The 21,115-nt window shown below is 39.5% G+C and overlaps 7 protein-coding genes across 7 annotated transcripts; 5 read left to right on the top strand and 2 right to left on the bottom strand.

Annotated features, from left to right (window-relative positions):
- Positions 1-215: 215 nt before the first annotated feature.
- On the top strand, positions 216-1,747 carry BCR41DRAFT_332690 (hypothetical protein). The gene is made up of 5 exons (XM_022021858.1): positions 216-401; positions 615-618; positions 1,137-1,152; positions 1,284-1,500; positions 1,590-1,747. The coding sequence occupies exons 1-5, from the start codon at positions 334-336 to the stop codon at positions 1,663-1,665; spliced, it is 381 nt and encodes a 126-aa protein (XP_021884408.1). The 5' UTR covers positions 216-333; the 3' UTR covers positions 1,666-1,747.
- Positions 1,748-1,828: 81 nt separating this feature from the next.
- Positions 1,829-3,152, top strand: BCR41DRAFT_419629 (hypothetical protein). Its single transcript, XM_022029790.1, has 3 exons — positions 1,829-2,247; positions 2,374-2,754; positions 2,931-3,152. Exons 1-3 carry the CDS (start codon positions 2,065-2,067, stop codon positions 3,117-3,119), a joined length of 753 nt encoding a protein of 250 aa, XP_021884407.1. The 5' UTR covers positions 1,829-2,064; the 3' UTR covers positions 3,120-3,152.
- Positions 3,153-7,296: 4,144 nt separating this feature from the next.
- On the bottom strand, positions 7,297-8,249 carry BCR41DRAFT_384237 (hypothetical protein). Its single transcript, XM_022027541.1, has 3 exons — positions 8,013-8,249; positions 7,712-7,820; positions 7,297-7,561 (listed from the first exon to the last, which is right to left on the bottom strand). Exons 1-3 carry the CDS (start codon positions 8,224-8,226, stop codon positions 7,405-7,407), a joined length of 480 nt encoding a protein of 159 aa, XP_021884406.1. The 5' UTR covers positions 8,227-8,249; the 3' UTR covers positions 7,297-7,404.
- Positions 8,250-8,802: 553 nt separating this feature from the next.
- Positions 8,803-11,711, bottom strand: BCR41DRAFT_347692 (organic solute transporter Ostalpha-domain-containing protein). The gene is made up of 6 exons (XM_022023141.1): positions 11,487-11,711; positions 11,315-11,349; positions 11,119-11,206; positions 10,638-11,014; positions 10,239-10,339; positions 8,803-10,096 (listed from the first exon to the last, which is right to left on the bottom strand). Exons 1-6 carry the CDS (start codon positions 11,658-11,660, stop codon positions 8,820-8,822), a joined length of 2,052 nt encoding a protein of 683 aa, XP_021884405.1. The 5' UTR covers positions 11,661-11,711; the 3' UTR covers positions 8,803-8,819.
- A 3,665-nt stretch (positions 11,712-15,376) lies between these two features.
- On the top strand, positions 15,377-16,288 carry BCR41DRAFT_203325 (hypothetical protein). The gene has a single exon (XM_022019904.1). It carries the CDS (start codon positions 15,669-15,671, stop codon positions 16,134-16,136), a length of 468 nt encoding a protein of 155 aa, XP_021884404.1. The 5' UTR covers positions 15,377-15,668; the 3' UTR covers positions 16,137-16,288.
- Positions 16,289-17,503: 1,215 nt separating this feature from the next.
- On the top strand, positions 17,504-18,653 carry BCR41DRAFT_203350 (hypothetical protein). The gene has a single exon (XM_022019905.1). It carries the CDS (start codon positions 17,629-17,631, stop codon positions 18,391-18,393), a length of 765 nt encoding a protein of 254 aa, XP_021884403.1. The 5' UTR covers positions 17,504-17,628; the 3' UTR covers positions 18,394-18,653.
- A 1,592-nt stretch (positions 18,654-20,245) lies between these two features.
- Positions 20,246-20,404, top strand: BCR41DRAFT_296826 (bHLH transcription factor-like protein; the record flags this gene model as incomplete). Its single annotated transcript, XM_022020442.1, has 1 exon — positions 20,246-20,404. A coding segment is annotated over one exon (159 nt), but the record flags the coding sequence as incomplete, so codon positions are not given.
- Positions 20,405-21,115: the final 711 nt, after the last annotated feature.

Genomic DNA, 21,115 nt, shown 5'->3' with positions numbered 1-21,115 from the left:
AAAAAGTAGAGAAAAGCTAAGAAACAAACCTTAAATAGACACATTATGTCACGTGAAGTCAAAAGCTACACGCGACGCGTCTACTCTGTGGAATGTTGGTCATCTTGCCCGTGTGTGGTGAATGAGTAGAAGAGAAGAGCAAGCCACCTGTTCCTTCTCAATTAGACTACATGTACTAAAGACGGGCAAAAAAAAAAAATTCCCCAACGGAAAGGGTTTAGGAGCGAAGGAAATGTGAGCGATAAGAGTTTTTTTTTATCCTCACTTCCCCAACGTCGTTCATTCTTTTTCACTCTCCACTCCTTTCTTTCATTTCCCTTTATACATTTTATCATGGCTTCTTGGGCATCTCAGCTGGGTCAGAAGATCGCCAGCCCAGAATTTAGAAATTACTTGATGAGGTAACATTGATTTTATTCTTCATTCTTCATGATGCCTTTCCATGTAACATATCTTGATATCTTGATACCTTGATACCTTGATACCTTGATACCTTGATACCTTGATACCTTGATACCTTGGCTACTATGACTAATGATACTTTTTTCTTTTTCTTCTTCATCTTTTTTTCTTTTCTACTTATTATTATTACTTCTCTTTTATGAACTACATAGCACCGTAAGTCATTGATATACCTAATATATAAAGACAGGGAAACCCAACAAACTCTGGATATTTTTAATCAGGAAGGAAAAAAATAATTATGGATCTGTCCCTTTAAGATTTTTCTTTTTTTTTTTTTTTTTTTTTTTGTTGACGCTCGGATCTTGTTGCTGGCATTTTCACATCAGCTTGGATTGAATCATATGAAACAAATGGGATAGTCCTTTCCCACCAACAGAAGCATGGATGTTAAAATGAGGAATCAACCAGTCTTTTTCGTATCCCGGATCTTGGTGTAAGGGTGCTGAGCAAGAAAAAGAAGAAGAAAATAGGGATGGAAAAAAAAACATCCATGATCTTCGTTTTTAGTTTTTCTTTTTTTGTCATTGGGAATATAATTCAACAAAGACACGATTGTTTTTAAAAGAAGAAGAGAAGAAAACTTCAATGGGTTCTGCAATATTATTACTTTTATTATGTTAACGGTCATATCCTCTCTTCTTTACGTTTGTATTGGAAATAATGATAATTAGCATTTTTGGGGCCCTGGTAAGTTGGCTATATTTTGATCCACTCTGCAATGATTAAACGTTGGACTTGTTTACTATCCATGGATATAATCTAACAAGGACTTGTTGTAACTCCTATTTTAACTATATATACATCTGTATATTGGATAGTTGCCAACTGGGGTCTTCCTCTTGCGGCCATTTCGGATTTCAAGAAGGATCCCGAGTTGATCTCGGGCAAGATGACTGGTGCCTTGACAGTCTATTCTTTGCTCTTCATGCGTTTCGCCTGGATGGTTCAACCTCGCAACTACCTTCTCTTTGCTTGCCATGCTACCAATGAGACTGCTCAATTGATTCAAGGATACCGTTTTATTGACTATCACCAGTAAGTCTCTCTCTCTTTTTTTTTTCTGTCTCTTTATATGGGAACATTGGATCGAAATGTTAAAAAACTAAATGCTTTTTTTTAACCAGCTTTGGCGGCAAGGAGAAGCAGGTAACAGCGAAAGCCGACGAGAGCCTCAAGGTCCCTTTGGAGACTAAGGCCTAAACAATGAAGCATCAATAGCATATAAAGGGCAATCTTGATGTTGCATGTAATAAAGAAGCATTAGAAACAAACCATGCTGTGGCTTTGTCCTCTAAAAAAAAAAGAAAGAAAGAGACCTATAAAGTTAAGGCTGTTGACAAGACTGAGAATGGTGTCTTGTAATGTTTTAAGAAAGGTCTTGAAGAACGGCGTGTCCATGGAATGAGGGATTTTCTTTACTGTGCACTGCACAGTAAGCCAAGTGCTAGTCAGACCTATTTCTTTCTTTTTCTTTTTCTTTTTCTTTTTCCTTTCCATTCTTCACAGACATCGCAGAATCCCTCTCGAAGAAACAACCTTGCATTCATATTCATTACCATATTCACATCCAAATCCACATTTAGATAGCTCTTTATAACTATGGCTAGCACCACCGGTCAACCAGCTCAAGGTGGATCACAAGCGCCTCTCCAGTCTGGCTATACCTCCAATGACGAATATACGATCAAGTCTGATGTTTTAAGGAACTCTCGATTCGAGATTCTCTATATGCCTGCACGCGCTCGTGCTGAAGTGCCTCGTTTGATTCTTGAATACGTTGGTGTAAGACAATGTTCATTCGTGTGTATTTATTACTTTACCATGCATGAAAACTAAACAGTATCACTCTTTCCCCCCTCCCCCCCTTTTTTTTTTTTTTTTTTTTTTTTTTTTCATCATAAAATAAAGGCTGATTACAAAAGCATAGAACCTGTGAATTGGGCTGAAGAGAAGAAGGGCACCCCATTTGGTTTACTCCCGATTCTGACACATTACAAACCAGATGGCAAGAGCGTGAGAGTAGCAGAAGGACCAGCCTTGACGCGTTATATTGCTCGTCTGTTTAATTTATCAGGCAACAACCTTGAAGAGGAGGCCTTTTTAGATTCATGCTACCAGTGTGCGTTCGATAATGTGTTCAGCACCTTACTCATCCACATGTGGTTGAAACCGAATCCCAAGGATAAAGCTACTATTGACGCGGCATTCGCGAAACTTGCGCCGTTCTTTGATTGCTTTGAACGACTGCTGGTCCAAAATGGGTCCAATGGCTACTTGTTACATGACAAGGTACAGAAAAGAAAGAGAAAAAAAAAAAAAAAAAAAAAAAAAAAGTAAAAGCAAAAAGCAAAGGATAGAGAGAGAAAGAGAGTAAATGTACAAAAAGAGATCTATAGCATCTTGGCTTTAATGACCATGAACCAAACTTGTATTTATTACACGTCCTTTTATTTTATTTTTCCTAGACAACGTATGCTGAGTTCCCTTGGTTTGAATGGGTCGACTTTTTTTATTCCGACTTCCATGAACAAGCACCAATGATCGCTTCCGAAAGTGTTCGCCCAACAACCTATAGACTCTTTAAACGTCTCCGGTCCAATCCGCGTATCCAAGCATATATCAATGGCGGCCGTTGGAAGTATCGTCCTGCTTAAAAATAAACTAAAAAAAATAAAATAAAAACAGCCAATTTAACCAGAAAGAAGGCTTAATCTATTTGGCAACCTATACTAAATAGTAATTTTTGCCGTTATTTGGCAGCCTATTTTTGGGGGCAGCCAGCTAACTTCACACACTTGGGTAGCAATTGGGCTGCCAAATAATGAAGCTATTTGCACGGGGGTTATTATGTCAATCTTTCAGTTAAAATCCGCCTTTAATTGGTAGGCTTCCTCTAGGAAGTATTAGGATCGCATGAATACGTTGGTGCGCCTCTAACCGTTACTGTCATCGGATTGTAGCTGAATGTCACGATCAAAAAGCTTGGTGAACCTTTTTTTGTTGGTTGTCAACAAGTTCAATAGGAGCTCCTATGCTTCTCATCAACGCAGGTTTGTCCTTAGTAAACGAGATACGAGGGTTTTTACAGATAAAACAAGAAATGGAGGTCAAATAACGCTTAGGTAGGCTGTCAAGCAAACCATGAGGGTATTCCTTGACATCTGGGCTATCAATTAGATTAATCTAAAGGAAATTTGCGAACTCATCTTGTAAAAGAGATACATATATATTCGGGCAAGAAAAATAAGGCAGAAAGATATTTGCACGGGGGGACTACAGATATTTAAAAAATATAAATGGTTCTGCAAAGAAATAAGCGAAGGTGAGTCTAGAGTGAGGGAGGAGTCTGGGATTATTACTGCTGGAAGTTGCAGCGTCGTGGGAGCTGCGATACTCTATGCACGAGTAATCTGACCATTGCACTACAGGATGCAATATTATGATGGCCTAGCTAGGAAAAAAACTAGGAAAAACACTGATAAAATACTACGCTATAAAGGTTAGCAGTAACAATTAGTGGCAATAACGCACCACACATAGATGCGATAAATCTTTGGTATGAAGTTTTTAGAACGAATCTTTGTCATCTTATAGATAGATACGTAGTTACCTGGTATAAGTCTCTCTACCAGAAAATGAATCAATACTCCGTGTGGACTCCATATCTTATTCTCACTTACTTCTCTACTGCTTACTATCTACAAAATACTTTTCATGCTCTGTTCCGCTCTACAGTTACCCGAAAGACAGTGGTCAAAATGGGTTATTTCTAATTTATTTTATTTTATTTTATTTTATTTTATTTTATTTTTTTGACCCTCTGACAAACAGCTCATATTCGGCATACAAAAATACTTCACCGCGGCATAGTATAGATAAATCGTTTATAGTTCTTTATTTAGTCCGGAAAGTGTGCAATATCAGCCTGACATGGACTAAAGCCTACGTTTGAATGGGTCTATAGTATTTGTACCAAGTGCATGGCGTCCCAACCTAAAGGCAGGACTGGTATCTGTTGGTCTGCGCCATGAGTTGACCAGCAAAGCCGGTATCGCAAGTGAAGCTTAGCTCTCCATGTGAATATCCAGCATTTTGGCGGATTAAGATGCAAACGGCTCAACAGGTCACCTCGCGCCCTCAGCAGCTCTCTTCCGTCGTTGGTGGAAACCCTTGAGTACCGCTTGATTGATCGGATGCTGCTGGATTTATTGGATTTCGAATTGTTGCTTGTACTCGGAAGTCCACCCTTCAGGTCCTTTGGGTATCTTTCTAAGGCCAGCTGACCTTGCTATGGAGGATTGAACTTATGGCTTGTGTCTTAGAATAGAAATAAACACCCAACCCGGCTTCCACCCATTCTCTAATGCACGGGCCACATTTGACGGATGCTAGGACGACGTACTTTTCTATAGTATAATCGTCGCTCTAGCATCCAGTTAAATTATCTATCGGTAAGGGTCAACAAACAAACTTCTGGCTTAATTCTTGATATTTTTCTTTATTCCATGTCCCCAGATGCCTAGATATTCAAAACGCGCTGCCTTCACATATTGACACTGAATTGGCCGAACATACAGTAAATATGATCTCATTGGTCGCAGGTTGCCATCCCTTGCATGGACCGTGGGATTAAAACGACATTTATATCTTTAGAACGGAGCTGTCATCCTAGCTCCTAGTTAAACATTCTGGTGCCCTGGATGGTGATAATCGATGGGTCTTCCACAAGTGGCAAGCATCCAGATAACAAAGTATATGAGAAGGGATAATTTCCTATGCTGGCTGTCCCGGTGAAAACAATATGATTTTGGGTCTCATCATCAGACTCATCACTGGGCTCTCCACAGGACTCTTCATCATCTCCTAATATCGCCACGTTTGAATATATCACGAACGTACATTTCAAACATTGTCCCTTTGGCAATATCCTCGCCACCTACCACAAGCTTTTCTAGCACTGTATCCCAAATCCGATCTTTTAACTTCAGAATAATTTCAGATTCGACCCACATTTCAGGTGAAAGTGCTGATGGTCAGTCGTTGGTCATCTATGTAACAAACATTCACCATGGATGTTTGAAATGCACCCTTTTGCTACGAGGTTTACAAGATCCGCCGGCCTCTCGAGCTTATTGATGCCGGGTAGAGACTCATACCGATATCGGTATTAGTCAATTATAGGCAGCCTACCAATTAATAAACCTTTTGTAATTGATAGCGGACTAACCAAAAATGGCAGCGGTAAGACATCGGTATGAGCCTCTGCCATCCACTATCCCTTTGCTTACAAACCCTGCAATCGCATCCATAAGAGTACCAGATCTACCTGTGATACTCATACTTGGACGAGCTCTTTTAGAGGGTGACTCTGCTAAAAGAGATAGAATGATCAAAGTCAATATTTTTGTTCGATTGTACATTACTCTATTACAAACAATAATCAGCATCCCGGTCAAAAGCACTCACCAACCACTTCATCTTGTTTTCTTTTCTGAGCTAAGTATCAAAGCGAGTAATCAGAAAGAACGCAGAGTTAATCAAGGCACAAACCAAGTGGTGATATTATGCACATGGCCGTTTAAGATAGAAAACAAAGCTTCATCAGCTGAAAATATTAACAATCAGTCCATCAAGAGCCAAAGATATACCTCGCTGTGGTGGCTTGACAAAAACATGGATAGTTTCCTCTGGAAGTTTGGAATTAAATATCTCCCAAAGCTCCATTGACGCGGGTGCGAGAGCCTCTTTCGACACAATTTCTGACTCAACGACAGTCTTGTCTTCGTCAGGGATGGAGACCTTGTAGAGAGTTAGCTTATCTGGTGGGATATCACCAAACCTGGCAGGCAAATAGATGGCTTGCTTGAGTTCGTCGACTGAACGATCAGAAGGGATATTTACAGAAAAAGATGTTGCTTCTCCATCAACAATACATATGATACACAAGCTAAGTGGCTTGGGAGCTCGCTTGGTTTGTCGCCTCCGCGTATATGGTTTAGAGGTTTTATAAGCTTTCTCAGCAGAATCTCTTTGCACTAGGTTCTTTGGCATTGTGAATGGGTTACTGTGATGAATGTGAATGTGTTAATTGTAGAAGGGAAATTATACTGCTCCTTCCGTTGGAGAGTTCAATATGGATACAAAATATAGGGCAGAGGACAAAAGGACAAAAGGAAGAGAACTGCGGAAGTCAGTGCATGTAGTATGAACACACCTAGTAGTCACATAAGAGACCACACTCAATTTCAATCGTATTCAATCAGTTATCATAACTCTGTCAATTACAAGTCTGTTGCTTTATAGCTTAATTAACTTTTTGTAATTGATGATGACCATATCTGTTATTTTTTTCTTGCACTTGACGACCATCCTCCGGAGAGGGTCGCTAGAAAAAAATGGCGTCGGGTTTGATATCAAGGACCCCAGGGGTCACGTAGGATTTATTTAGATATTGTGTTTTTTTTTTTATTCTAGTAATGCCTCTATCATCTTTATCCATTAAGGGTGGGTCTCTCTCTATCACGGATTTGCATGGGCAGCGTACAAAATATCTTGTTTGGTTGTTTGGAATAGATTCAAAAGCGTTGTAGTGTGAATACCATATTTTCAATAAGAGGAATGGTAGATATGTAGGAAAAAGATAAAGAAGGACGGTTTGTAAAAATCGCGTTGCATTTTGATAAAGGCCTCTCTCCTTTAGTTGACCTTCTTTAATTTTAACGCGCGAATGGTTTTTTTTTTAGAAAAAAAAAAAAAAAAAAAAGCACAGCAAAGACATTTCAAACAAACAAAGCTAAAATTACATTACATAAACAATGTGATTAAGGAATAGGCTTTTTTTATTTTATTACGTTTGAGCAAATGTACAAAGTGGTAGTCTTGTTTTCCATTTAACTGCTTTTTTTTTTAATGCATCAAGTCTGTTGGATTAAGAGTTCATCAATAGTATCTTGGTCGAGCAAAGATGGATGTGAAAATGATGATGAGGGACCAGAGGAAACACATGATCATACAAGCACGAGCCCACCATCTCTCTCGTGGATCAGGCGACCTAATGAAGCACATTCCAAATAGATATCCTACCCATGTGCACAGCCTGCAAGGTATTAAAAAAAAAAAATAAAAAAAAAAATGAGTAAAATGTATCCCAAGAATGAGATAGTGCATCTTGTCATTATGGATCCCGGTTGCTTTTTTTTTTTTTTTTTTTTTTTTTTTTTTTGATGATTTGATTTGATTTCCTTACCCGAATATAAAGCAAATCATAGCGACAGGCATGCCATTTCTACGTGAATATGTATCTGGATCATCATCCACTACATAAATGACTGCGTTTGGATGATATCGATGTCCCCCTAAGTCGAAGGAAAATATATAAGGAAAAAAAAAAAAAAAAAAAAAAAAAGTCTTTAGTTTTCTTTTCCATGTTATAAATATCGTTGTTGATTCAATTTATCGATATGTGGTAGTACTGATCGTTCAGTCCACTTCCACACAACACTTTTTTTTTTTTTTTTTTTCAACAACAAAGAGAATTTGGCCAGTACCTGATGGTGGTGCTTCTGAAGGTGGTGGGTATCCACTGCCTGGAGGCACATAGGCACTACTAGGTGGTATAGGCTGTGCTTGATAATAAGGTTCTTGAGGTGCGGGTTGTGATGATGGAGCATATTGTGAAGAGGATGTGTTGGCAGCAGCATAGGAGGGCGGTGGAGGCATCATATCCTGATTACGTTCGCCATCTTGATTCTTATAACTCATTTTTTTTTTTTTTTTTTTTTTTTAAAAAAAAAAAAGTATTGATGTGAATATGTTTATTATCCGATGTGTATATTAGTATGTATGTGTGCGAATGTAGGCGTATGAGGAAGTGGAGGGGTGGAAAGAGGAGAAAGAATGTCTTGGTCGACTGAAAGAAAGTCAAAGGAGGAATGAGCAGGTGTTAGAGTGTCAATGGTGAGGAAATGATAATGTATTTTAAATGATGCACACTACGGCTTTCTTTTTTTTTTTTTTATTTCAATAGCAGGGTTCTTATCACATGAATAAGATTTTCATGATTTCATCGAGCGTCACGTTTTTCGTAGATTACAACAATGACGACTCTGCTTATTTGGTCCCAGATAAGCTATTACTATCCTCGTCATCATTTTTCTTTTTTAATTTGTAAATGCGGGAGTTCATAATCCGCTTAGAAAACAGAGTGCATGTACATACAAGGGCATTGAGCACAGACCACATCTCCCACTCTGCACGCGTAAACAAAATGCAATACATCTTGCAAATTTACTTTTTATTTTTTTTATTTTTTTGTATTTTTATTTTTTTTTTTATAGGAATGATTTAAACTGTTGTTACAAGAAAAAGAACATTGGTCCTCGATGCTCTTCTTCATCATCACCGCCATTAGGCCTATACTGATGCTGCTGCTGCTGCTGCTGTTGCTGTGGTTGATTCTGATATGACTGATAACCATAACCATATGTATCATACCCATTTCCAAAATGAAGATAGTTGTTATTGTTGCTGTTGCTGTTGTTGTTGTTGTTGTTTCTGCTACTGCTACCGATGCTGCTGCTCAGATTGTTGTTGGTTGGCATCACCCCTCTTTTCTTCTTCTCTGGCACGTACCCATTTACGTTATCCACACATCCTTCCCTCGTCGCCGTCGTTGTTGTCGCTCTAGCTGTGGCTCCTCCTTCTCCTTTATCTCCCTTAATCTTCGTGCTTCTATCTTCATCACCCGAGACAGTAGACCATCCTGTCTTTCCAAATGTTGAACCTACATATTCAGGCTCACTCATCAGTGGTCGACCTATTGTCTCGTGTCCGCCTTCCCGTAGTGAAGAATCTGCGCCGGCCAGTAACGAAGATGTCTCGCCATACCTGACATCGTTACCACCATAAGCACCACCGTAGCCGCTCTCATAACTATGCTGTCGCGCTTTCTTCTTATTCTTGCGTGCCATTTTCCTCCGATCACTTTCCTTGGACCGATGTGGGTCGTAAACATCTATCGCGGGGAAATTATAATCCCCAAACTTCAACTGTTTTGAAGCATCATACAATTCCTCCATCCCATCCTCATCCTGATCATCCAGATCAGGGAAATAAAGGCTCGGTGCTCGCTCTGAATAGCTACTTCCCAGAACCTGCTGCGTATACGAATTGGGGTTCCGTCCATAATCCGGTCGACCGCCTGGGAAAGGGAGGGAGGAGGACGATGCCTCATCATTGTATTCTCCAGCAGCGGTAGCGGTAGCTTGACGCATTGCATCTCGACTGAGCTTATCTGGGTCCGGTAACCAGTATTTGGAAGTGCCTCCGCCTGTATACCGAAGTCCTGCCATGATTCGCCCATCTCGACTCATTCCTGAAGTCGCCACGCCTTCAGAGGGCTCAAAGGTCCTATATGTGAACCTCGTCCCTTTCAAAGTCTCTAGTGAATCCTGAATTATGTCCTTAATTCCACTAGCGTCCCTAACTGCATAATATATTGGCATCCTTGCAGAATGGATATCCAGTTCCGTGTAGTCTTTGTGCGAAAACGAATACCAATGCCCTATTGCTGCAAACACCATCTCGAAACAGATCAAAAAATCTTGAATCGCCACCGCAGTATCCGCCGTAGCTATATATAAAAAAAATAAATAAAAATAAATAAAATAAAATAAAATAAAAAGATAGAAAAGGGAATATTTAATACATGTCAGCAGGTGAATATCCAAGGTAAAAATTCTTGGGATACAATTATTTATAGTATATACACTTACTGTTCCGCATAATGCCTGTGGCGATCAAGACTGAGATCGCAAACCCTTGCCAGAATGAAAAGAAAATAACGGCTTTGATGCAGAGGAATTTAGGAATAGGTCTAAAAAAGCAAAATGAAAAGAATGCATTCCAGAAAGAAAGAAAGAAAGAAAGAAAAAAAAAAAAAAAAAAAAAAAGCGGAAAAGTTGCGTTGGTGAAAAGCAGATACATCTCTCTTTTAATCAGAGGTCCATATGATCTGTAAGGATATTACATTGTGAACAGAAATTCCTTAACAGCCTTCACTATTGCTTAGCCCACATACAACATTCTTATTCTTATGTCCATGCCCATGCTCATGCCCATGCTTATTCTTATCCTTATGCTGATCCTCATCCAGGTCCTTTCATTCTCTTTACCTGAACTCTTCCAGATCATCCTGTGTAGCCACAAAGAACATGCCTAGACAGTAAAGACTCAGACAAACACTTAAATTGTAGACGAACGATACCCAAAAATATCCAGATTTGAGTGAAATTGATCCATCGTTGTAAGCTCCGTTAGATTTCAACAGCATTGTGACGGCTGCCAGGACTGGTTTTACATAAACATATTGAAGGATGCCTCGTTTGATGAATAAGAAGGTGTAGGGGTCTCCAACGTCCACGTCTCTAGACCATAGGCTGACAGGCCAAAGGTGTTTTGTATAAGGTCGTCCATGTAACATCAAGAGCAATGATCTCTCTCCTCCAAGGTAGTAGACCAATAGACTGAAGAAACAGTAAATGACAAATGCCTAGGAGAATAGAGATTAACAATGATTTTTTTTTTTTTTTTTTTTTTTTTTTTAGTTTATCAGCGCAAACGATGATGGTCTGGTATATGTAAAGAGATGGTTACCTCATAAATATCACGGAAGGCATCTACGTAGAAGGCAATATCAAGTGATACCAATGAAATCCATGAGGAGATGGCAAAAATAGGTACCCTATAAATTTATGAAATAAAAAATAATGTTTAAAATTAAACAAATTAAGATCATCTTTTTTTTTTTTTTTTTTTTTTTTTTATTGGAAAACTATTGACGAATGCATACATCCATAAAATCCTGACTACAAAGCGTTGTAGTAGCTATTATCATAAGGATATTAGAAAGAGAGCGAGGTGTTAGTAAGGATCGATGTAAATTATCCGCAATTGTTCTGAAAATAATAATAATAATAATAAAAAAGAAAAAGAAAAAGAAAAAGTAAATAATTCTTCCTTACGGGTTTTCTATAGTTTTTAAGCTGCATCCAAATAGAGGCAAGAGAGATCAATGTGGCGCTGAATGCAAAAATGCCTGCTGCCCATACGGCTGTAGATGATAATTCAGATCCAGATCCAGAGCCAGAACCTGGTCCCGTGCCATCATCACCGATGATGACGTTAGGTTGGTCCATTGTTGACAAATAAAACAAAATAGGAAAGACAGACCGACAGATGATTGACTGATACACAAAAAAAAAAAAAAAAAAAAAAACAATCTTGCTGCAAGATGCAAAAAATCCGTTCAGGAAAACAAAGCAGGTTTTTTTTTGTGACGCACTCTGTAAGGGGGTTGCAGTGGAATGTGGCGTGATGATTAGGCAAAAAAAAAAAAAAAAAAAAAAAAAAAAGGACGAATACAAGTACAATACTGGAGTAAATTAGTGGAGTGGTGTTGAAAGAAAAACAAAGGATGAAAAGAACTTGGATGCCAAACAAAAGAAAAAAGACAGAGAATAAAAATAAAATAGAAAGGCTGCAGTTGTATTGTGTAATCTGACTATCAAAGTATGAACAAGTGCTATGTAAGTGTGGAGAGACAAAGAGTAGCTGTGGAGAAGTTGTTTGTCCTTGGTTGTTAAATGACTATTGTTCTATGCTGTAATAGCTGCTGTGTTGCTGACAAAGTCCAAGTGGAGAGAGCTGCTTGTTGTAACAAAAAATGACGTGGGATACCAATTGAGTACGTTGATAAGGGAGAATGTAGGCAAGGGCACAAGAAAAAAAAAAAAAAAAAAAAAAAAAGACAAAAGAGACAAAGAAACGTCAAAGAGAGAGAGAGAGAGAGAGAGAGAGAGAGAGAGAGAGAGAGAGAGAGAGAGAGAGAGAGAGAGAGAAGAAAGGAAGCGGAGGAGAACGAAAACAACTACAACAAAGACAATAGTAATGAATGAAGAAAGAAGAATGAAGTGACAGATGGATGCAAGTACAGATGAGATGTATATACGAAGACCTTGTGAGACGAGGTCAAAGCCATCCATCATATGCACATCCCACTCTGTTTCACCCTCACTCTTACTTCTCTCTCTCTCTCTCTCTTACACATGCATTCTCTTGTAAACATCTAGATGGATAATCAGATCATGTCGGAGAGACATTTCATCAGTTGAATGTTTTTCAGAGTAATTGCTTTTTTTTTTTTTTTATTCATACATTCATTCATTCCTTTATTTTATTAGCGTTTCATTAAAGAAATTGATGCACTAGGAAATAAATAAAACATCCACTTGGGCGCTCAACACCACACGCGTCATACTTCGTCGGAACAAAGAGTAAATAAGGCTAGATCGTCTGACTGGCAGTGAGAGGATAGTCTGAAGTGTATGGCCGATATGACTGGAAAGAAGAGGAACAGTGCTGGCCAGAGGACATCAAACCCATCCACATGGCCCTCAAATGATCTTGTCGTCATTTCCTTCCTTGTGCCACAGAAACTTCGTTGATTTGTAATTGACGTCTCCCTCTGTTCTGCAAGAAGTGCCACTAATCTTTTTTTCTTTTTATAAACATCCACTCGTGATCTTATTGGTTACTTGTAGCGTGACCTATTTCTGTTGAACGTGTCTTTTTTTTTTTTTTTTTTTCGTGTTGACGTACCCTTCTCATTCCTGCCTTTTGTCTTGGTCAACCCTTGCTTCCTCTCTTCTACCCCTCTTCTTCCTTTCTAATCTTCCTTACTCTGCTCCAGCAAGGGATTGGGACAATGATTATTCGATTGACTCAATACATTCTAGGATAATACTTTATCATCAGTCTAGTACATATAAAGTAGTACCAGATGCAGACATAAAGTGTAAAAAAATAGACCGGTGTCGCTGCAGGCTTGTCTTGTCAAAGAAAAAAATATTTATGCACTTTGTCTTACGCGTATTGACGCCAACAGAGTCAACTCCTTTTTTTTTTTTTTTTTTTTCTTCTTCTTCTTCTTCTTCCAAGAAACATTACAGAAAATGAATAGCCTTGGTAAAGGGAGGGAGAGAGGGGTGAGCAAAGTTTGTGCAGTTCGGGGAAGGAAAAATGAACTCAGGAGAAGATGTACAATCTCCTACATGTACTATATTTGTCTACACACTGATCTTCAGAAAAAGGAAAAACAATAAAAAGGATACGAACTGAATGTTTTTCACTACAACTGTGGACACGGAGGGGGTTTTTTTGTGGGACCAAATTATGATTTGTGCATGTCAGGTTCATGTATGACAACAGAGATGAGGAAAGAAAAAAAAAAAAAAAAAAAAAAAAATACCCCTCACATAAATGAGGAATGCTACGGAAGAAAGTGCTTCACATTTTTGCCGAGACCAAGGAATTGAGGGGAAGCATTATCATCCAGGTAACAGATTTCTCCATGCAAGCATGGATTGGATTGGAATTTTTTTTTTTCTCGTATACAACAAAGGCAAAGTGTTTTTGTTTTTGTTTTTATTTGCAGTTTTTGCATGAAGGGTCTTTCTTTCCAATCATTTTCCTTTTATTTATCCTTCCATGCGTTTATGTTTGATTGTTAAAATCTATTCGTGTTGGCGCACACATGGTAAGGTATGCAGTACGTGAAAATGTGGGAGATTGAAGACAAAAACGTGTTCTTCAACTTGGGACACGACTGGAAAAGGCATTAGCACAGAATAAACCTTTTTTTTTTTTTTTTTTTTTTTTTTTTTTCCTTTCTTCCCGAGGCGTCGGATGCCATATGATGCAGGGCCTTTTCTTTTCAAAAGCGTAGTCGAAAACGTTTGACAACCATGTCTTTTTGGCGACTGTTACAAAGACACCTAACAGTCAAATAGAGGAACCCAGTTTAATAGATGTGATGTGTGTACTCATATCTTATTCTCACCTACTTCTATTCCCTAGTTACTACTTGTCTGTCTAAAATTTTTCACGGAGGGCAGAAGTGGCTCCATCAACCAGCTTTGTAGCTGTTTCCGCAACTTTACCAAAAACGCTTTTATCAGCGGTCAAGGAAAAGCTACAGTTCGATAATCCAGAGATCTTCAATGTAGGGAACGATGGAATCAATGTGAAGTACGCTGTCCGATATCTAGACCACAGTGCTAATTCGTTCCGAGATCTACATTTTTTGTAGGACGGGATTAAGACGATTGGCTATTTTCAGAGTATCTAGGAAACAGAAAATGCAGAAAATTATCTTGGATCAGTCTTCAGTGGTGTTAAAATTGCTGTTTATCACTCTGTCAAGCCAGAAGCAAAATATGGATTTTGACAAAATTGGAGATGCCAGCTAATATGTGATTTGATTTATGATTGATTGTAGGGGTGTGGCAAGACTCGATCAGTAGTCGAGATCCTCTGTTTACAGTGGGGTTCTATTTCAACACATCGGACAAGAACCTTGGCAGTGACGATCTCTCCATATGTAGAATCGGAGCTTTGACCGCTACTCTCACCTGTTCTACATGGAATCAGAAGACCGGAAAATCGAGGAGAGCTTACAGTCATTTATTGCGGCACAGGGCTGAGCATCAGAACTCTTCATTGGGCACAGTCTTCAGGTGATGGTGTGGAAGAAGAGGGGTCAATGACATTTTCCGTAAGTCTTTATTGATTTTTTTTTTTTTTTTTTTTTTTTTTTTGAATCTTTGAACCTTCCAACTTTTCTTTTACTAACGCAGTTATTTGGTTGGACCAGTCAAACTTCAGTTCAGTCATTTAATTGATTTTTAAAAAAAAAAAGATATGGAGCAAGAGGGACATTTAAGATTTAGTTGGTGTAACGAAGCATGGAGGCAGGGCAGAAGAGTGGCGAACAGTAGTTACAGGTAGGGGGAAAGGGAATAAGGTATAAAAAAAAAAAAGACAAATGCTTTGGACTAGGACTGAGTTAAATTGCGTGATGGTACATCTCTTTCCTTCCCAGAGCGAATCGATCCATAAAAAAAAAAAATAATTCAAGATCGAAGAGAACTAGGTGGATACTATGAAATAATCCAGCAGTGCATGGAGTATGATATTGATAATGACAAAGGCAATTATCATGGTCATGACCTTGGCATAGCATGGCATGGCATGATGGCATAACATAGCATAGCATAGTTTATAAATAACAGCTTGTGAATGATGTTCGGATGCATAGTTCGTAGACACGAGTGAGGAAAAAGGAAAAGGAAGAAAGGAAGGGCTGGATGGGAGAAGGGGGAAGCATGTGTTACCCAAAAAAGAACAAAGTCAAAGCAGACACACTTTTCCATCTGTCCTTCCATGCCCTATCTCACCTCCATTCCTCATTTGCTTCAAGATATCCTTTGTCCCTCTTTCTGTTTCGTCTTTGCTTCTCTCCCTTACCTTTCTTTACTTCTGTTGCTCTATTTCTAATCCCTTTATTTCTATCCTATTTCTATCTCTCTATTTCTATTCTTCTATTATCCTCAAGTCCCTACCCTCGCTTCTTTCTTTGTTGCAGCAGCTTAGCCCTGCTAATTCATATTTTCTCTTCCTTGTGGCAGGAACATCCCTTGATCCTCATCTCTCTTTATTTCATTTCATTTTATCCTTCCTTGTCCTTCCTTGTCCTTCTTTGTCCTTCCTTGCCCTTCCTTGCCCTTCCTTGTCCTTCCTTGTTCGTTACTTTTCTTGTTGATCTAATCAGCTGACAAAGAAGGTAAAAATGTTACGCCACCAAACATTTGCATAGAACTAAGACTCTTTCTTCTATCTCCAATCAACATCTTGTTCTCTATCTCTACCTTTTTCAAATAATGTCCATTTGTGAGAGCATGAGTCATAAAAGTTGAATGACAAAGGTGGAGTAGAGTGGGAGATATATCCACAATAGAAAGTGAAAGAGGTATCTTTTTCTTTTTCTTTTTCTTTTTATATATATTTTTACCCTGCATATTTTCGTCCACGTCCATTCATGTTCAAAAGGCGTGCACTGTGCACACCTCCATCCACATATGGAGTCGGATGTATCTCCCTACATATGGTTCTATAATGGTCCAAATGCTTTTAGAGTCCGCGGGAAGTGTCAGTTGTCATTGATGAAGGAGGGCAAAAATTGCATGCACCCCACCGAAGTAAGAAAAAGAGAGAGAGGCGAGGTGCATGGGACAAGGGGAAAGAAGAAGACAAAGCGATCGCATGGACGTCGTCATTCTTGCTCTGAACAACACACCTGTTTTTAACTTCTTGTATTTATCTTTTGTTTGTTTACAAGCTTTGCATGTATTCCTCTGTACTTGTGTGGTTTCTTGTTCTCTTTTCCCTTTTATTCCTCTCTCCTTTCACAGCTAAACTCTCTCCTGTTGTGCGTATAGGTTTGTACACACGAATGTGTATGTTTGATATCCATCTCTTCTTTCCCTTTTGTGGGTTGGCTCGATCTCTTACAGATTACGGCTACACTCTCCGATAGACTATTGTTAACCCCTTTCTAGCTGCCGATTTAATGATGAACCGACATGCTATCTGAGAAGTTCCTTGCTTATCGACCAGTTTGAGCCCTATTTTTATCTTGCTGTTTAGCCATTCATCTCCTGTTCACACATTAATCTCAAAGGCAATTGTTCCTATGCCACATTCATACCACATGTTTTACTTGCACAATCTCCTATTTTTTATTTTATTTTATTTTATTTTATTTTATTTTATTTTATTTTATTTTATTTTATTTTTTTTTGATGCTTGAACACGTCTTGATTGATACTGTTGGAATAGAGTACGTTTGTAGAACAAATCGGCTTGTTTGCTCTATTGTCCGTTACCATCCCAGTTATTCCTCCCTCTTTGTCAACGGACAAAGAGTTGTTTCGTTCTCCTTTTTTTTGTCTTCTCTACCGAGAATAGTTATGATCTGTTGCTTTCATCTTTCATTCATTCTAAGGAATCAAGGATAGTGTCTATTGATAGCAACAATTCTTGTTGTGCAAAGCGTTTTTCTTTCCTCCTTTCTCCTTTTTTTCCCAATCATTAACATCCCTTTTACTCTTTTTTTAATTTGTCCTCTCACAACACTCACAATATTCTTGGTCCACTTGTCATTCATATACACAGCCTCATATTCAGCCTACCATCTTTTTTACTAGTTTCTTGAGCCCGATTTTTCTTTTTAATACCGCGCACACGCTCGGAAGAACGCTTTGAGTCATGACCACGTCGTCGAGAACAGAGCACCATCACAGCATTCGTCCAACTTATTCTCAACAACACCTTATCCCAACGCCGTCAACGCCACTTCAGGAACCACTCGACTCACGTTATCATTTCAACAAGGCCTCACCTTCGAACATGTCCCGTAACAATAATTCTGTCAGGGACCAACACCTTTCGTCTTTGACCTACCTCTCCGAAGTATCGGAGGCTACGTCGCCAATGGCGAATGGGCGTAGTAATAATAAGAACTACAGTGCTCATTCGACTACGAGGAGGGCTAACGATCATCTTGAGATAATTGTCGATGGTTCTTTTACTCATCATCGTACTTGGGACCATGATGATGATCCGAATCCTTTGCCCACACCTGATAGTAGTCAACATTTCCCTTCCCACGATGTGCATTCGAACCTGCCCTCATTCTCGTCCAGGGCATCTACGCCACAAGGTAAAAAAATCATTGAGGACATTAAAGTTCATGTTGCGATGTGTCTGTTCTTTACATTTTACATTTTACATTTTACATTTTACATTTTACATTTTGTTTGTTGGCATGGGGAAGGAGATTTGGATCATTGGCGTGTGCATGTGTGTTTGTGTAAATATGCTGTACCACCTTTGCGACAAAAGAGAGACCGAAACAGAATAGTGAGCGCACAAACCAGACAGAATGAAGAATATGCTTTCGGTGGGCTGCGTTTTGTGTGTACGTGCGCGTGGTTCAGTGGGAGCACAGAAGAAAAAAAGAATCTGGTCTAGTGGACCAGAAGCAAAACCCAAATGAGGGTCCACAACAATGAGGAAATGGAATAGAGGAAAAGAAAAACAGTCTGAGGCGGGCGACGATGGCAAAACACGAAAAAGGGTGTCAAAGGAAATTTATGTATGCACAAGGGCAAGTGATGGTACATTCATTGTTCAACACAGGGGAGAACCTCATTCCCTTTACTCTCTTTCTTTTCTTTTCCTTTCTTTCTCTCTTTCTCTCTTTCTCTCTCTCTTCCCCATCAACCTTTCACATCTTTTTACTCACGCTCAACATTTTACCCTTTTTTTTTTTTTTTTTTTTTTTTTTTTTGCTCAATTTTGCTCTCTGTTCTCTCTTCCACACATTTTACTTTTCCTCAATCATCTCGATTCTCTCTCTCCTCATCTTTTTATTAATTCACTAAAAGACATGAAAGCCGCCAATAGTGAAGGGGACCATCACAGTGACATGGACAGACATCGAGGGTCAATGTCCATGGATCACAATGCAACAATCACTCCCACACCCTCTCCCCATGGACGTTCATCCGACTATTCTCAGGACCAGACCCCGTTCCATCCTTCTCGTCACACAAATGGCCACTCTCCTCAGCAGCAGCAAGAACGCCATTACCCATCTCAATACGGCAAGACCAACAGTACTAAACACCATCACATGCATGATCATGAGGGTCATCAGGCCTACTCACATCATTCTCACTCAGGCGCCTCTCAACCGTCTCATACGACCCCTTCACCCCCTCTTCCTTCTCCTGATGGATACCAGGGTAGACCACTGCCTCCTATCGACCCTTCGCATCCACTTCACAGCTACATGAGTAATTCGCGCCGTGGATCATTGGTAGAGCCTGATTATCATGCTGCTACTCCGGGCGGCAGCGATATGCACCACCATCGATCTTCAGTTGCCATGGATACACCCAATGGATATGGTAATGGAGGGGGAAACGAAAATCGACATGCCACCTCTTCTACTCCGTCTGCACCAGCCTCAACCTCAGAATCCCACTACCCTCAATATCCCACGCATCCATCCACCTCGCCGATACAACTCCGTCAATCTGAACATAATCTAGGCAGGCGTGAGTCGCTTCCATCGATTCATAGCAGTGCAGGCCCATTAGGGCAGCTTCTTGCACAGGAGCCTCAACGCCGCCACTCTATTGCCCATGGCGACCATATGGGTTCCTTGAAAAGAAAGACATCGGCTACACCGTTGTCCCAAGTGCACTCATCGGCTGACCACGAGCCTCCTGCGAAGCGTCGAGATTCTATTCCCGATATCGCACATCCGCATCCTCACCCACATCATCATCACCCATATCATCCACGGAGTTCGTTGTCAGCGCCTTCGAGTCCACCGAGGAGAGGATCCATTGCTGGACATCCTCCTCATCATCATGGTAATGGTAGTCAGGTTCCTACACTGAATCTTCAGCCTGCAGCCGAGATTAAATCTTCAATGCAGCCCAATGGACATTCTGCAATGATAGACCATGGTCGTCCCATGTTCCCGCTTCACCAACCCCGTCGTCCTTCACTCTTGTCAGATGTTAGCTTATCAAGACGATCCTCTGTGGCAGATGTGCACCACTATCCTTCACATTATCACCAACAGCAACAGCAGCAGCAGCAACAGCAGCAGCAGCAACAGCAGCAAATCCATCAAGACTATGATCATAATATGAACATGGACATGGAAAGGATGCATTTATCAGGGGCTCATGGCGCATCCGAACCACCTCAGCCGACACCACCTAATCATAGCTCTATTGGTAGTCATCTGTATCCAGGATATCCATCTGCCACCGGGTATCCACCCGAAAGCGTGTCACTGGCTAAAGGTGATACACCATACTCTCGATCACCTGAGCTGCGAGTTTCACACAAGCTTGCGGAACGAAAGCGGCGAAAGGAAATGAAAGAGCTGTTTGATGAGCTTCGGGACTCATTGCCCGTGGACCGTAGTCTTAAAACAAGCAAGTGGGAGATTTTGAGCAAAGGTAAAATTATGGATAGCGCATGAGATTCGAGGATATTCAGCATCATTTATCTTTAATTGAGGCTGCAGTTGATTGACGCGTTTGATATTCCCCTCTTTATTTTTCTATTTTTTATTTTTTTATTTTTTCATCATTTGCTATTTGCCATTTAGCTGTCGATTACATTTCTAGCTTGAAGACCGGTCAGGATGAGCTGTCAAAGGAGGTTGAGATGTTGCGACAAGAAGTGGCCAGGTTACAGAAGCAATGAGCCGAAAATAAGCGTTCCTCAGCTGAGTTCTTCTGCTTTCTTCTTTAATGATTACACCTTTATCTGATTTTAATTTCTTTAAATTTGATGACAAACAGCACAAACAGTTACGGTCAATAATGCCAACTTAATTACTTCCATGTACTATAACTCTTTCCCCTTTATTTCACATGATCATCTTACTATAATAATCCTTTGTTTTTTTTTTTTTTTTTTTTGTTATGTTGTTTTGAATACTCCACTGGTATTTATTGATGTTGCTTTTTTTTTTTTTTTTTTTTTTTTTTTTTTTTCTATTCTCACTACCATATCTTCCGTGCATATTATAAAGCACTCTAATAACCGACCACGCTGTAAGAAAAAAAAAAAAAAAAAAAAAAAAAAAGCCTTTTTCTGCAACGAACATCGTTTCCTCAATAATAATAATATTTATATAATAGTAATAGTAATGCTAATAAAA

This window comes from Lobosporangium transversale (assembly GCF_002105155.1).
Source record: "Lobosporangium transversale strain NRRL 3116 chromosome Unknown BCR41scaffold_6, whole genome shotgun sequence".
Taxonomy (NCBI): Eukaryota; Fungi; Mortierellomycota; class Mortierellomycetes; order Mortierellales; family Mortierellaceae; genus Lobosporangium; species Lobosporangium transversale.
This window is presented reverse-complemented; position numbering and strand designations above follow the sequence as displayed.